At 48.7% G+C, this 14,996-nt stretch overlaps 1 protein-coding gene across 4 annotated transcripts in view; it reads right to left on the bottom strand.

The window, feature by feature from the left end:
* The window catches only part of RNF17 (ring finger protein 17), a 1,464,292-nt gene that overhangs the window by 76,362 nt on the left and 1,372,934 nt on the right, over window positions 1-14,996 (bottom strand). For all 4 annotated transcript variants that reach the window (XM_063951617.1, XM_063951615.1, XM_063951616.1 and 1 more), the window contains one exon: window positions 9,550-9,675. In XM_063951617.1, the coding sequence (XP_063807687.1) occupies window positions 9,550-9,675 (126 nt within the window). The remainder of the gene's footprint in view (window positions 1-9,549; window positions 9,676-14,996) is intronic.

Below are 14,996 nucleotides of genomic sequence, written 5' to 3'. Positions count from 1 at the left end.
TCCTTTACACCACGACTACACCTCACTAAATGTAAAGATATAGTACACCTGTCCACAATGGCCAAATGGTCAAAGGAGGTAAACACCAGACAGCATGCAGTAATAAACTGTTTCACTGAACAACTTCCCCACACATGCAATGCCAATTACAAGCAAATCATTACATCAAAAACATACATGAGTTTGCATAAGAGAGAACTGTAGTGAGCAGATTGGGGCTGTCTTTTCTTGGTTTTAAAGACAGATAATATGCATAATATGAATTACATACTTTTGAGGCATTAAGGCAGTCCATATGTCATAGTTTTGGTGTGTAGTTGTTTCCCGTTTCCCTTCTGTTTAACGCAGGTATAACGCTAATATTATAATAACACTTTTATGTCAGCACTTCTATGGAAGCACTACCAGCCGACGGCTACCAGCCGTATACTAAACTTTAAATAGGTAAAATTGCCATGTGAATGCAATGATTGCTAACTCCACCCAATACAATCCCCCTTTAATGCTAAGGCCATAAATTAGCTAAGACAAAACAGGCATTACATTCCAATAAGGCAGCCAGCTAAATCTTTACAAATAACAATAAAACAAAACCTTTTTCAATGTACCTATATAATACAACACTGCTATGCCACACAATCCTATTTCATTTGCATTCGATGGTAGTAATGATAGTTAAATGTACCTATATATTCTATATATATAGTATATATACATATATATATATATATATGTATAGAATATTCTTCTCTTCTATATATATATATATGTTCTATAATACAACACTGCTATGCCACACAATCCTATTTCATTTGCATAGAACCATGGGGCTATACCAAAGCTCTAGAACGGGCGGGAGAGTGCGGATGACTCTGCAGCACCGATTGACCAAACTTAAGGTCTTCATCGGCCAAGGTGTCAAACTTGTAGAACTTTGCAAATGTGTTTGACCCCGACCAAGTAGCTGCTCGGCAAAGTTGCAATGCCGAGACCCCCCGGGCAGCCGCCCAGGATGAGCCTACCTTTCTAGTAGAATGGACCTTCACCGATTCCGGTAAAGGCAATCCAGCCGTAGAATGAGCATGCTGAATCGTGTTACAGATCCAGCGTGCAATGGTCTGCTTGGAAGCAGGACACCCAACCTTGTTGGGAGCATACAGGACAAACAGAGCCTCTGTTTTCCTAATCTGAGTCATTCTGGCGACATAAATCTTCAAAGCTCTGACCACATCCAGCGATTTTGACTCAGCGAAGGCGTCAGTAGCCACAGGCACCACAATAGGTTGGTTCATGTGGAAAGAGGAAACCACCTTCGGTAGAAATTGTTGATGTGTCCTCAATTCAGCTCTATCTTCATGGAAGATCAAATAAGGGCTCTTGTGAGACAAGGCCGCTAACTCAGAAACCCGCCTTACAGATGTCAAGGCCAACAGGATGACCACTTTCCAAGTGAGGAATTTCAACTCCACTGTCCGTAAAGGTTCAAACCAATGTGATTGAAGGAACTGCAACACCACACTAAGATCCCATGGTGCCACTGGAGGCACAAACGGAGGTTGGATGTGCAACACGCCTTTCACGAAGGTCTGAACTTCTGGAAGGGAGGCCATTTGTTTCTGAAAGAAAACCGATAAGGCCGAAATCTGTACCTTGAGCCCAATTTTAGGCCCGCATCCACACCTGCTTGTAGAAAATGGAGAAAACGTCCTAGCCGAAACTCTTCCATAGGAGCCCCCTTGGATTCCCACCAAGAAACATATTTTCTACAAATACGGTGGTAATGTTTAGATATTACCCCTTTTCTGGCCTGAATAAGTGTGGGAATGACTTCACTGGGAATACCCTTACGGGCTAAGATTTTGTGTTCAACCGCAATGCCGTCAAACGTAGCCGCGGTAAGTCCTGATACACGCATGGCCCCTATTGTAATAGGTCCTCGCGCAGAGGAAGAGTCCAGGGATCTCCTATGAGTAATTCCTGAAGATCTGGATACCAAGCACTCCTTGGCCAGTCTGGGACAATGAGGATCGGCCGGATCTTTGTTCTTATGATCTTTAGAACCTTTGGAATGAGAGGAAGTGGAGGAAATACACCGACTGAAACACCCACGGTGTCACCAGTGCATCCACTGCAATTGCTTGAGGGTCCCTTGACCTGGAACAATATCTCTGAAGCTTCTTGTTGAGATGAGATGCCATCATGTCTACTTGAGGAACTCCCCAACGACTTGTCACCTCTGCGAAGACTTCTTGGTAGAAGCCCCACTCTTCTGGATGGAGATCGTGTCTGCTGAGGAAGTTGTGTACTCCTGGAATGAAGATCGCTGACAGAGCGCTTGTATGCTTTTCCGCCCAGCGGAAAATCCTTGTGGCTTCTGCCATTGCCGCTCTGCTTTTCGTTCCGCCCTGACGGTTTATGTACGCTATTGCTGTTACATTGTCCGACTGGATCAGTACAGGCAGATCTCGAAGAAGATTTTCTGCTTGCAGAAGGCCGTTGTAAATGGCCCTTAACTCCAGAACATTTATGTGGAGACAAGTTTCCTGACTTGACCATCTTCCTTGGAAGTTTTCTCCCATTGCGACTGCCCCCCAGCATCGGAGGCTTGCATCCATGGTCACCAGGATCCAGTCCTGTATCCCGAACCTGCTCCCCTCTAGGAGGTGATAGCTGTGCAGCCACCACAGGTGTGATATCCTGGTCTTGGAAGACAGGATTATCCTCTGGTGCATGTGTAGGTGGGACCCAGACCACTTGTCCAACAGGTCCCACTGGTACACTCTGGCATGGAATCTGCCAAACTGAATGGCCTTGTAGGCCGAAACCATCTTCCCCAGCAACTGAATGCATTGATGGATTGACACTCTTGCTGGTTTCAAAATTTGTTTGAGCAGACTCTGAAGTTCTAGAGCCTTGTCCACTGGAAGAAAGACTCTCTGTAGTTCTGTGTCCAATATCATTCCCAAAAACGACAACCGCGTCGACGGAATCAACTGTGATTTTGGCAAGTTTAGGAGCCAACCATGTTGCTGAAGAACTGTTAGGGAGAGTGCAACGTTTTGCACCAACTGGTCCCTGGATCTCGCCTTTATCAGGAGATCGTCCAAGTATGGGATAATCGTGACTCCTTGCTTGCGAAGGAGAACCATCATCTCCACCATCACTTTGGTGAAAATCCTCGGAGCCGTGGACAGACCAAACAGCAATGTTTGAAATTGGTAATGACAATCCTGAATTGCAAACCTCAGGTAAGCCTGATGCGGAGGATAAATGGGAACATGTAAGAAGGCATCCTTTATGTCCACCGACACCATAAAATTCCCTTTCTCCAGACTGGAGATCACTGCTCGGAGAGACTCCATCTTGAATTTGAATTTCTTTAGGTAGAAATTTAGGGATTTCAGGTTTAGGATTGGTCTGACGAGCCGTTTGGCTTCGGGACCACAAACAGGCTCGAATAACAGCCTTCTCCCTGTTGTGACTGGGGAACCCTGACGATAACTTGATTTTGACACAACTTTTGTATTGCGTCGCAAACTACCTCCCTGTCCGGAAGTGAAACTGGTAAGGCCGATTTGAAAAAACGGCGAGGGGGAACGTCTTGAAACTCCAGCTTGTACCCTTGGGATACTATTTGTAAAACCCATGGGTCTAGGTCCGAACGAACCCAAAACTGACTGAAGAGTTTGAGACGTGCCCCCACCGGTGCGGACTCCCGTATAGGAGCCCCAACATCATGCGGTGGAATTGGCAGAAGCCTGGGAGGACTTCTGCTCCTGGGAGCCCGACAAGGCTGGTGATCGTTTACCTCTTCCCCTTCCTCTAGTAGCAAGGAAGGAAGAACCTCGGCCCTTTCTGTATTTATTGGGCCGAAAGGACTGCATCTGATAGTGATGCGTTTTCTTTTGTTGTGGAGGAACATAAGGCAAAAAGGATGACTTACCCGCGGTAGCTGTAGATACCAAATCATCAAGGCCGTCACCAAATAAGGCCTTACCTTTATATGGTAGAGACTCCATACTTTTCTTGGAATCAGCATTCCATTGGTGAATCCACAACGCTCGTCTAGCTGAGACTGCCATGGCATTGGCCTTTGATCCCAAAAGACCAATATCTCTCGCAGCTTCCTTCAGGTATGCTGCAGCGTCCTTGATATAACCCAGCGTTAAGAGGATGCTATCCCTATCTAGGGTATCTATTTCAGAAGACAAGTTGTCTGCCCACTTTTCGATAGCACTACTTACCCACGCAGATGCAATGACAGGTCTGAGTAGTGTACCTGTGGTCGCATAAATGGACTTTAACGTAGTTTCTCGTTTACGATCCGCAGGATCCTTAAGGGCCGCCGTGTCAGGTGACGGGAGAGCCACCTTTTTAGACAAACGTGACAGGGCATTGTCCACAGTGGGGGGTGACTCCCACTTTTCACTATCTGCCGAGGGAAACGGATAAGCTACCATAATTCTTTTGGGAATCTGAAACTTTTTGTCAGGACCTTCCCAGACGTTTTCAAATAGCGTGTTCAGTTCATGAGAGGGAGGAAACGTCACCTCAGGTTTCCTTTCCTTATACATACAGACCCTTTTATCAGGGACAGCCGGGTCCTCAGTGATATGTAGTACCTCTTTAACCACCACAATCATGTACTGAATGCTTTTTGCCAATTTTGGATCTAATCTGGAATCGCTATAGTCGACACTGGAATCAGAGTCCGTGTCGGTATCAGTGTCTGCCAACTGGGCCAACGTAAGTTTTTGTGACCCTGAGGGAACCTGACTTTGCAATAACATATCTTCTACAGATTTCTTCCATGCCTGGGACTGAGACTCAGACTTATCTAGCCTCTTACTAATAAGAGCCACATTAGCATTCAACACATTTACCCAATCCGGTGTTGGCGGTGCCGACAGGGTCACCCCCGCAGCCGATTGTGTCCCTAATACAGCCTCCTCCTGGGAAGAGCCTTCAGCCTCAGACATGTCGACACACGTGCACCAAACACCCACAGACACACCGGGCATATAGGGGACAGACCCACAATATAGTCTGTCAGAGAGACACAGAGGGGATTTGCCAGCTCACAACCCAGCACTAAATCAGCGGGCCTGAAATCACCAAGAAATTGCCTCAGACCTAAAGCGCTTTTACTATCACATATATATTGCACCTATATTCCTGCCTCCCCCACCCCCCCGTTTTGTACCCCTGGTACTTGTTAGTGTGAGGAGGACCAGCAACTCTGCAGCCTGCGGAGAGGAAATGGCGCCGTGAGCTGTGAGGAAGAAGCTCCGCCCCCTTAATGGCACGCTTCTGTCACGCTTTTTTGATATTTATACTGGCGGGGGTTAGGACAGTGCCGTGGCACTAATGTCCGCTCTTGCCAGTGGAATAATGAGGATGATTTTAGCTGCCCAGGGCGCCACCCCCCCGCGCCCTGCAGTGCTGTGTGTGGGAGCTCGGCGCGCAGCATCTGCCCGCTGCGCGGTACCTCAGAAAATGCCGTCAGTGAAGCTGAAGTCTTCTTTTCTTCGGTTACTCACCTGTCTTCTGGCTCTGAAAGGGGGTGACGGCTGGCTGCGGGAGTGAGCATCTAGGCGTACCCAGCGATCAGCACCCTCAGGAGCTAATGGTGCCCTGTAGCCAGAAGCAGAGCCCTTGAACTCACTGGAAGTGGGTCATACTTCTCTCCCCTAAGTCCCACGAAGCAGGGAGACTGTTGCCAGCAGCCTCCCTGAACATAAAAAAACCTAACAAAAAAGTATTTTTCAGAGAAACTCAGTGGAGCTCCCTGTAGTGCGTCCAGTCTCACTGGGCACAATTCTAAAACTGGAGTCTGGAGGAGGGGCATAGAGGGAGGAGCCAGTTCACACCCTTTCAAAGTCTTAAAGTGCCCATGTCTCCTGCGGATCCCGTCTAAACCCAATGGTTCTATGATGACCCCAGCATCCTCTAGGACGTATGAGAAATATGAACCTTGAGGGAGGCCAGACGAAGGCCTAAGTCCAGGCCCTGTTGCAGGAAAGCTAAAAGCTTGGCAGTAGTGAACATATATGCGTCATGATTGTTAGTCGCACACCAGACAAATAATTCCAGACCCTATGATAAATCCTAGACGAAGCCGGTTTACAGGCCTTCGACACAGTGCGAATGACCGCCTCAGAAAATCCTTTGGCCCTCAGTACGGAAGCTTCAAGAGCCACACCGTCAAAGCCAGCCGGGCCAAATCATGGTAGACACAAGGGCCCTGAACGAGGTCGTCTGGGCATTGTGGAAGTAGAAGAGGACACTATCGAGAGACCCTGCAGGTCTGAGAACCAATGCCGTCTGGGACATGCTGGAGCGATTATAAGTAGCATTCCTCCTTCTTGCTTGAACTTCCTTATCACCCTGGGCAGAAGTGACACCGGCGGGAACATGTATGGCAGCCGAAAGTTCCATGGAATTGCCAGTGCGTCCACGAATGCTGTTTGAGGATCCCTTGTCCTTGTTCCGAAGACTGGAACCTTGTGAGTGTGTCGAGACGCCATCAGGTCTACATCTGGAAGGCCCCACTTGTCCACTAGGAGTTGAAAGACTTTCGGATGAAGACTCCACTCTCTGGCGTGTAGGTCCTGACGACTGAGGAAGTCCGCTTCCCAGTTGAGGACTCCCGGAATGAACACTGCCAATATGGCTGGCAGATGGCGTTTCGCCCAACGAAGGATTTTTGATACTTCCTTCAGTGCCATGCAGCTTCGAGTGCCGCCTTGATGATTTATGTATGCCACCGTGGTGGCGTTGTCTGACTGTACTTGAACAGGCCTGTTCTGTACTAGAGGCAGGGCCAGTGTCAACGCATTGAACACTGCCCGAAATTCCAGAATGTTTATCGGAAGGAGAGATTCCTCCCTGGTCCACCGACCCTGAAGACAGTGTTGCTCCAAACACCGCACCCCAGCCCCACAGACTGGCATCCGTCGTCAGAAGGACCCAGTTGGAGATTCAGAAAGGACGACCCCTGCTCAGTTGCTGGTCCTGAAGCCACCAGCTCAGTGACAAGAGGACCTCCGGAGTGAAGGAGATCATGTGGTTCCTGATCCAGTGAGGCAGGCCGTCTCACTTGGAAAGTATCAACTTCTGCAGGGGGCGCGAATTAAATTAAGCGTACTCTACCATGTCGAAACGACACCATGAGGCCTAGTACTTGCATCGCCGAGTGTATCGAGGAAGCAGCTTATCTTGTCCTGAAGTTTCAGGATCTTCTTCGGAGACAAAAACAACCGCTGGTTGTGGGTGTCCAATAGTGCTCCTAGGTGCACCATGCTCTGAGCAGGGACCGGGGAAGATTTCTTCCGTGGGCCTGCAGGAATTGTACCGTTAGTTCCAGATGACAGAGGAGAACCTCTGGAGAGTTTGCCAGGATCAACAAGTCGTCCAGATACGGCAGGATCCCGATACCCTGACGGCGGAATAGAGCCGTCATGACCACCATGGTGAAAATTCATGGAGCCGTGGTCAGACTGAAAGGTAAAGCCTGGAATTGAAAATGTAGGTTGCTCTCTTTCTTCCCCCCCACTCGTGTCTCCAACTGTCTCTCTATCATCTCTTCCTGGATGTCCCAGCGCTTTCTAAAACTTAACATGTCTAAGACTGAGCTGATCATCTTCCCTCCCTCCTGCATAACCTCACCTCCCACAATTTATTTAACCATTGATGGCAGTACTAGCCCCCAAGTGTGCTGTCTTGGAGTCATGGGCCCCATACGCTAGAACGATCTCATGTCGGAGGTGATCGCAGGCGATCACCCCGGTAGCCTCCCGGGGGGCAGGATCGGCCAAGATACATCGGATGCTGCCCATTTGCATACGATATATCTTGGCTATCCTGGGCGATCCCAAGCCATGCCCCCAAGTCGGACCAGATTGAATGTGCAGCACATTCAATCTGGAAGATCTGATCCTATGCTCACAGGAACGCGCATCGGATCGGGTCAGGAACACCTCTAAAATGCCAGATTCAGACGATATATCGGGCCGATTGACCGAACTGGGCTGAAATCGGGCATTATCGCTGTAGTGTATGGGGCCCTTAACCCTCGACTCCTCCCTCTCCTTCAAACCACACATTCAGTACCTTTCACAAACCTGCCGTTTCCATCTCAAAAACATCTCCAGGATCAGACCCTTTCTCTCCCAGGACACTACCAAGACCCTCATCCACTCACTGGTCATCTCCAGATTGGACTACTGTAATCTCCTCTTATCTGGCCTCCATCAAAAGTGCCTGTCTCCACTCCAATCTATCCTCAATGCAGCTGCCGGTCTCATATTTCTCACCAAACATACTACATCCACCTCCCCTCTCTTGCAGGATCTTCACTGGCTACCCTTACCATTCAGAATCCAATTCAAGCTTCTCGTACTAACCTACAAAGCCCTCACCCAATCTTCTCCCTCTTACATCTCTGACCTTACCTCTCTTTACATTCCTAGCCATCGTCTTCGCTCTGCTAATGCACGCCGTCTCTTCTGCCAACTGATTACCTCCCCCCACTCCTACCTACAAGATTTTGCATGTGCTGCTCCCTATCTATGGAATTCACCACTCTACAAAACTTCAAACAGGCTCTCAAGACCCACTTCTTCACCAAACCCAGCCAACTCTCCTCCTAACCCTCTTGTATATGATCACTGTCTACCCCTTCTGTGTCACCCCAGTCTGTCAGCCCTTAATCTTTTAGATTGTAAGCTCGCAAGAGCAGGGCCTTCTGTCCTCGTGTGCCTTTCCTTACTTACACTATCTTATACTTCACACTACCTTTGATGGCACCTGACCCTTGGTTTTCTATACTTGTCCTATATTTTCTTGAACTGTAAGCGCTGTTTTCTTGTTTGCTCATTTGATTATGCACTCTATAATGGGCACTGCGGATCCCTTGTGGCGCCATATAAATAAAGGACAATAAAAACATGAAGATACACAGAGACTAACTCGCCACTTCCAGCATGTCTTCTCTGCATAACCACTTTTGCTGTTTAGATATGGTTGTTAGAGCAATGTTGGCAGGCTTTATCCTGGAAAAGCAAACTAAAAAGAAGAGCTAGGGAACACCTCCCCCATAGGTTCAGGCTACAAGTCTGCACTGACAACCTCCTTATTCCCTGTAATGTTGTACACATGGGATCAGGAGGAGGAGAAGTAAACTTTACATGCAACTTTGGGTTGAATTTGTGCCTGCTCCTGGTTTGCCACCTTCTACACCCATAGGCATAGCAGTGTCCCCAGATAAGATGAAAGATAAATATAATCTATACACACAAACACACACTTTTTTTCATTTTATTAGCTCATTGGGACAGACTCCAACATGCCCCTTTTCCCTTATAAAAAGATGGACATCACCTGCTGCACATGGCCAAGCTAACTAGACGCAACAGACTGGTCCATTCTATACCTTTCTTACATCCAGCTTATGGATATAAACCAAGCAAACAAAGCAGACGACAAGTACATGAATGGCAGCTACAGACTTTCTAATCGCATTGGATCATGTCCAAGTACTGTACTTACTACTTTTGTCTTTTTCTCACAATCCTTAGGGATACAATGTGAATGTTTCTCCAAAATAGCAGAAACTGAAGCACTTCCACAGTACAGATAAATAGAGGCAATACCTCGAGGACCATCTGGAGGCTCCTGTGGATGGCCATGCAAAGGTAACACAGGAAATACATATTAAAAGCTTATCACTATTTTAATTATTATACAGAACATTTGCTTTGGGGGGGTTTGGGGTCTGCATCAGTTAATACAAATGAAAATGAGTGAAAATAAGAATTTACTTACCGATAATTCTATTTCTCGTAGTCCGTAGTGGATGCTGGGAACTCCGTAAGGAATAGCGGCTCCGCAGGAGACTGGGCACAAAAGTAAAGCTTTAGGACTACCTGGTGTGCACTGGCTCCTCCCCCTATGACCCTCCTCCAAGCCTCAGTTAGGATACTGTGCCCGGACAAGCGTACACAATAAGGAAGGATTTTGAATCCCGGGTAAGACTCATACCAGCCACACCAATCACACCGTACAACCTGTGATCTGAACCCAGTTAACAGCATGATAACAGAGGAGCCTCTGAAAAGATGGCTCACAACAATAATAACCCGATTTTTGTAACAATAACTATGTACAAGTATTGCAGACAATCCGCACTTGGGATGGGCGCCCAGCATCCACTACGGACTACGAGAAATAGAATTATCTCTGACGTCCTAGTGGATGCTGGGAACTCCGTAAGGACCATGGGGATTATACCAAAGCTCCCAAACGGGCGGGAGAGTGCGGATGACTCTGCAGCACCGAATGAGAGAACTCCAGGTCCTCCTCAGCCAGGGTATCAAATTTGTAGAATTTTGCAAACGTGTTTGCCCCTGACCAAGTAGCAGCTCGGCAAAGTTGTAAAGCCGAGACCCCTCGGGCAGCCGCCCAAGATGAGCTCACCTTCCTTGTGGAATGGGTGGCAGGCCTGCCACAGAATGTGCAAGCTGAATTGTACTACAAATCCAACGAGCAATAGTCTGCTTAGAAGCAGGAGCACCCAGCTTGTTGGGTGCATACAGGATAAACAGCGAGTCAGATTTTCTGACCCCAGCCGTCCTGGAAACATATATTTTCAGGGCCCTGACCACGTCCAGCAACTTGGAGTCCTCCAAGTCCCTAGTAGCCGCAGGTACCACAATAGGCTGGTTCAAGTGAAATGCTGAAACCACTTTAGGGAGAAATTGAGGACGAGTCCTCAATTCTGCCCTGTCCGTATGAAAAATTAGGTAAGGGCTTTTATAGGATAAAGCCGCCAATTCTGAGACACGCCTGGCTGAAGCCAGGGCCAACAGCATTACCACTTTCCATGTGAGATATTTTAAGTCCACAGTGGTGAGTGGTTCAAACCAATGTGATTTTAGGAACCCCAAAACTACATTGAGATCCCAAGGTGCCACTGGAGGCACAAAAGGAGGCTGTATATGCAGTACCCCCTTGACAAACGTCTGAACTTCAGGAACTGAAGCCAGTTCTTTCTGGAAGAAAATCGACAGGGCCGAAATTTGAACCTTAATGGACCCTAATTTTAGGCCCATAGACAGTCCTGTTTGCAGGAAATGCAGGAAACGACCCAGTTGAAATTCCTCTGTAGGGGCCTTCCTGGCCTCGCACCACGCAACATATTTACGCCAAATACGGTGATAATGCTGTACGGTTACATCCTTCCTGGCTTTGATCAGGGTAGGGATGACTTCATCCGGAATGCCTTTTTCCTTCAGGATCCGGCGTTCAACCGCCATGCCGTCAAACGCAGCCGCGGTAATTCTTGGAACAGACAGGGTCCCTGCTGGAGCAGGTCCCTTCTTAGAGGTAGAGGCCACGGGTCCTCTGTGATTCTCAGTACCTTGGGTATGAGAGGCAGAGGAGGGAACACATACACTGACTGGTACACCCACGGTGTTACCAGAGCGTCCACAGCTATTGCCTGAGGGTCCCTTGACCTGGCGCAATACCTGTCTAGTTTTTTGTTGAGGCGGGCCGCCATCATATCCACCTTTGGTTTTTCCCAACGGTTCACAATCATGTGGAAGACTTCTGGGTGAAGTCCCCACTCTCCCGGGTGGAGGTCGTGTCTGCTGAGGAAGTCTGCTTCCCAGTTGTCCACTCCCGGAATGAACACTGCTGACAGTGCTATCACATGATTTTCCGCCCAGCGAAGAATCCTTGCAACTTCTGCCATTGCCCTCCTGCTTCTTGTGCCGCCCTGTCTGTTTACGTGGGCGACTGCCGTGATGTTGTCTGACTGGATCAGCACCGGCTGACCTTGAAGCAGAGGTCTTGCTAGGCTTAGAGCATTGTAGATGGCCCTTAGCTCCAGGATATTTATGTGAAGTGATGTCTCCAGGCTTGACCACAAGCCCTGGAAATTTATACCCTGTGTGACTGCTCCCCAGCCTCTCAGGCTGGCATCCGTGGTCACCAGGACCCAGTCCTGAATGCCGAATCTGCGGCCCTCTAGAAGATGAGCACTCTGCAACCACCACAGGAGAGACACCCTTGTCCTTGGTGACAAGATTATCCGCTGATGCATCTGAAGATGCGACCCGGACCATTTGTCTAGCAGATCCCACTGGAAGGTTCTTGCGTGGAATCTGCCGAATGGGATTGCTTCGTAAGAAGCCACCATCTTTCCCAGGACCCTTGTGCATTGATGCACTGAGACTTGGCCAGGTTTTAGGAGATTTCTGACTAGTTCGGATAACTCCCTGGCTTTCTCCTCCGGGAGAAACACCTTTTTCTGGACTGTGTCCAGGATCATCCCTAGGAATAGAAGTCGTGTCGTCGGGATCAGCTGCGATTTTGGAATATTGAGAATCCAACCGTGCTGGCGCAGCACTATCTGAGATAGTGCTACTCCGACTTCCAACTGTTCCCTGGATCTTGCCCTTATCAGGAGATCGTCCAAGTAAGGGATAACTAAAACTCCCTTCCTTCGAAGGAGTATCATAATTTCGGCCATTACCTTGGTAAAGACCCGGGGTGCCGTGGACAATCCAAACGGCAGCGTCTGAAACTGATAGTGACAGTTCTGTACCACAAACCTGAGGTACCCTTGGTGAGTAGGGTAAATTGGGACATGTAGGTAAGCATCTTTGATGTCCAGAGACACCATATAGTCCCCTTCTTCCAGGTTTGCAATCACTACTCTGAGTGACTCCATCTTGAATTTGAACCTTTGTATGTAAGTGTTCAAGGATTTTAGGTTTAAAATTGGTCTCACCGAGCCGTCCGGCTTCGGTACCACAAATAGTGTGGAATAGTACCCCTTTCCCTGTTGTAGGAGGGGTACCTTGATTATCACCTGCTGGGAATATAGCTTGTGAATGGCTTCCAATACCGCCTCCCTGTCTGAGGGAGACGTCGGTAAAGCAGACTTTAGAAAACGGCGAGGGGGAGACGTCTCGAATTCCAATTTGTACCCCTGAGATACCACCTGAAGGATCCAGGGGTCCACTTGCGAGTGGGCCCACTGCGCACTGAACATCTTGAGACGGGTCCCCACCGTGCCTGAGTCCGCTTGTAAAGCCCCAGCGTCATGCTGAGGACTTTGCGGAGGCGGGAGAGGGCTTTTGTTCCTGGGAACTGGCTGTTTGTTGCAGCCTTTTTCCTCTCCCTCTGCCACGGGGCAGAAATGAGGCGCCTTTTGCCCGCTTGCCCTTATGGGGCCGAAAGGACTGCGCCTGATAATACGGCGTCTTCTTAGGTTGAGAAGCTACCTGGGGTAAAAATGTGGATTTTCCAGCAGTTGCCGTGGCTACCAGGTCTGATAGACCTACCCCAAATAACTCCTCCCCCTTATAAGGCAATACTTCCATGTGCCTTTTAGAATCCGCATCACCTGATCACTGCCGCGTCCATAAACCTCTTCTTGCAGAAATGGACAGCGCGCTAACTCTTGATGCCAGTCGGCAAATATCCCTCTGTGCATCACGCATATATAGAAATGCATCCTTCAAATGCTCTATAGTCAGTAATATACTGTCCCTATCTAGGGTATCAATATTTTCAGTCAGGGAATCCGACCACGCCAGGCCCGCACTGCACATCCAGGCTGAGGCGATTGCTGGTCGCAGTATAACACCCGTGTGAGTGTATATACATTTTAGGATATTCTCCAGCTTTCTATCGGCAGGTTCCTTTAGGGCGGCCGTATCAGGAGAGGGTAGTGCTACCTGTTTAGACAAGCGTGTGAGCGCTTTATCCACCCTAGGGGGTGTTTCCCAACGTGCCGTATCCTCTGGCGGGAAAGGGTACGATGCCAATAACCTTTTAGGAATTATCAGTTTTTTATCGGGGGAAACCCACGCCTCATCACACACTTCATTTAATTCCTCGGATACAGGAAAAACTACAGGCAGTTTTTTCTCACCAAACATAATACCCTTTTTAGTGGTACTTGTATTATCAGATATGCAATACATTTTTCATTGCTTCAATCATGTAACGTGTGGCCCTAGTGGAAGTCACGTTTGTCTCCTCATCATCGACACTGGAGTCAGTATCCGTGTCTGTGTCTGCCATTTGAGGTAACGGGCGTTTTAAAGCCCCTGATGGCGTTTGAGACCCCTGGACAGGCACAAGCTGAGTAGCCGGCTGTCTCATGTCGTCAACTGTCTGTCGTAAAGAGCTGACACTGTCACGCAATTCCTTCCATAAGCTCATCCACTCAGGTGTCGACTCCCTAGGGGGTGACAACTCTATAATAGGCAATTGCTCCGCTTCCATCTCATTTTCCTCCTCAAACATGTCGACACAATCGTACCGACACACCGCACACACACAGGGAATGCTCTGATAGAGGACAGGACCCCACTAGCCCTTTGGGGAGACAGAGGGAGAGTATGCCAGCACACACCAGAGCGCTATATATAGACAGGAATACCACTATAAAATGTGCTTTTCCCTTTATAGCTGCTGTTAGTATTAAAACTGCGCCAAATTAGTGCCCCCCTCTCTTTTTTACCCTTTTCTGTAGTGCAGGACTGCAGGGGAGAGTCAGGGAGACGTCCTTCCAGCGGAGCTGTGATGGAAAATGGCGCCCGTGTGCTGAGGAGATAGGCTCCGACCCCTTCTCGGCGGCCTTTTCTCCCGCTTTTTGGTGAGTTCTGGCAGGGGTTAAAATACATCCATATAGCCCTGGGGGTTATATGTGGTGTATTTATGCCAGCCAAGGTGTTTACATTGCTGCTCAGGGCGCCCCCCCCTAGCGCCCTGCACCCTCAGTGACCGAAGTATGAAGTGTGCCTGAGTAACAATGGCGCACTGCTGCAGTGCTGTGCGCTACCTTTGTTGAAGACTGATGTCTTCTGCCGCCGATTTTTCCGGACCTCTTCTTGCTTCTGGCTCTGTAAGGGGGCCGGCGGCGCGGCTCTGGGACCGAGCTCCGAGGCTGGGCCTGTGTTCGGTCCCTCTGGAGCTAA

Source organism: Pseudophryne corroboree, chromosome 2 (assembly GCF_028390025.1).
Source record: "Pseudophryne corroboree isolate aPseCor3 chromosome 2, aPseCor3.hap2, whole genome shotgun sequence".
NCBI lineage: Eukaryota > Metazoa > Chordata > Amphibia > Anura > Myobatrachidae > Pseudophryne > Pseudophryne corroboree.
This window is presented reverse-complemented; position numbering and strand designations above follow the sequence as displayed.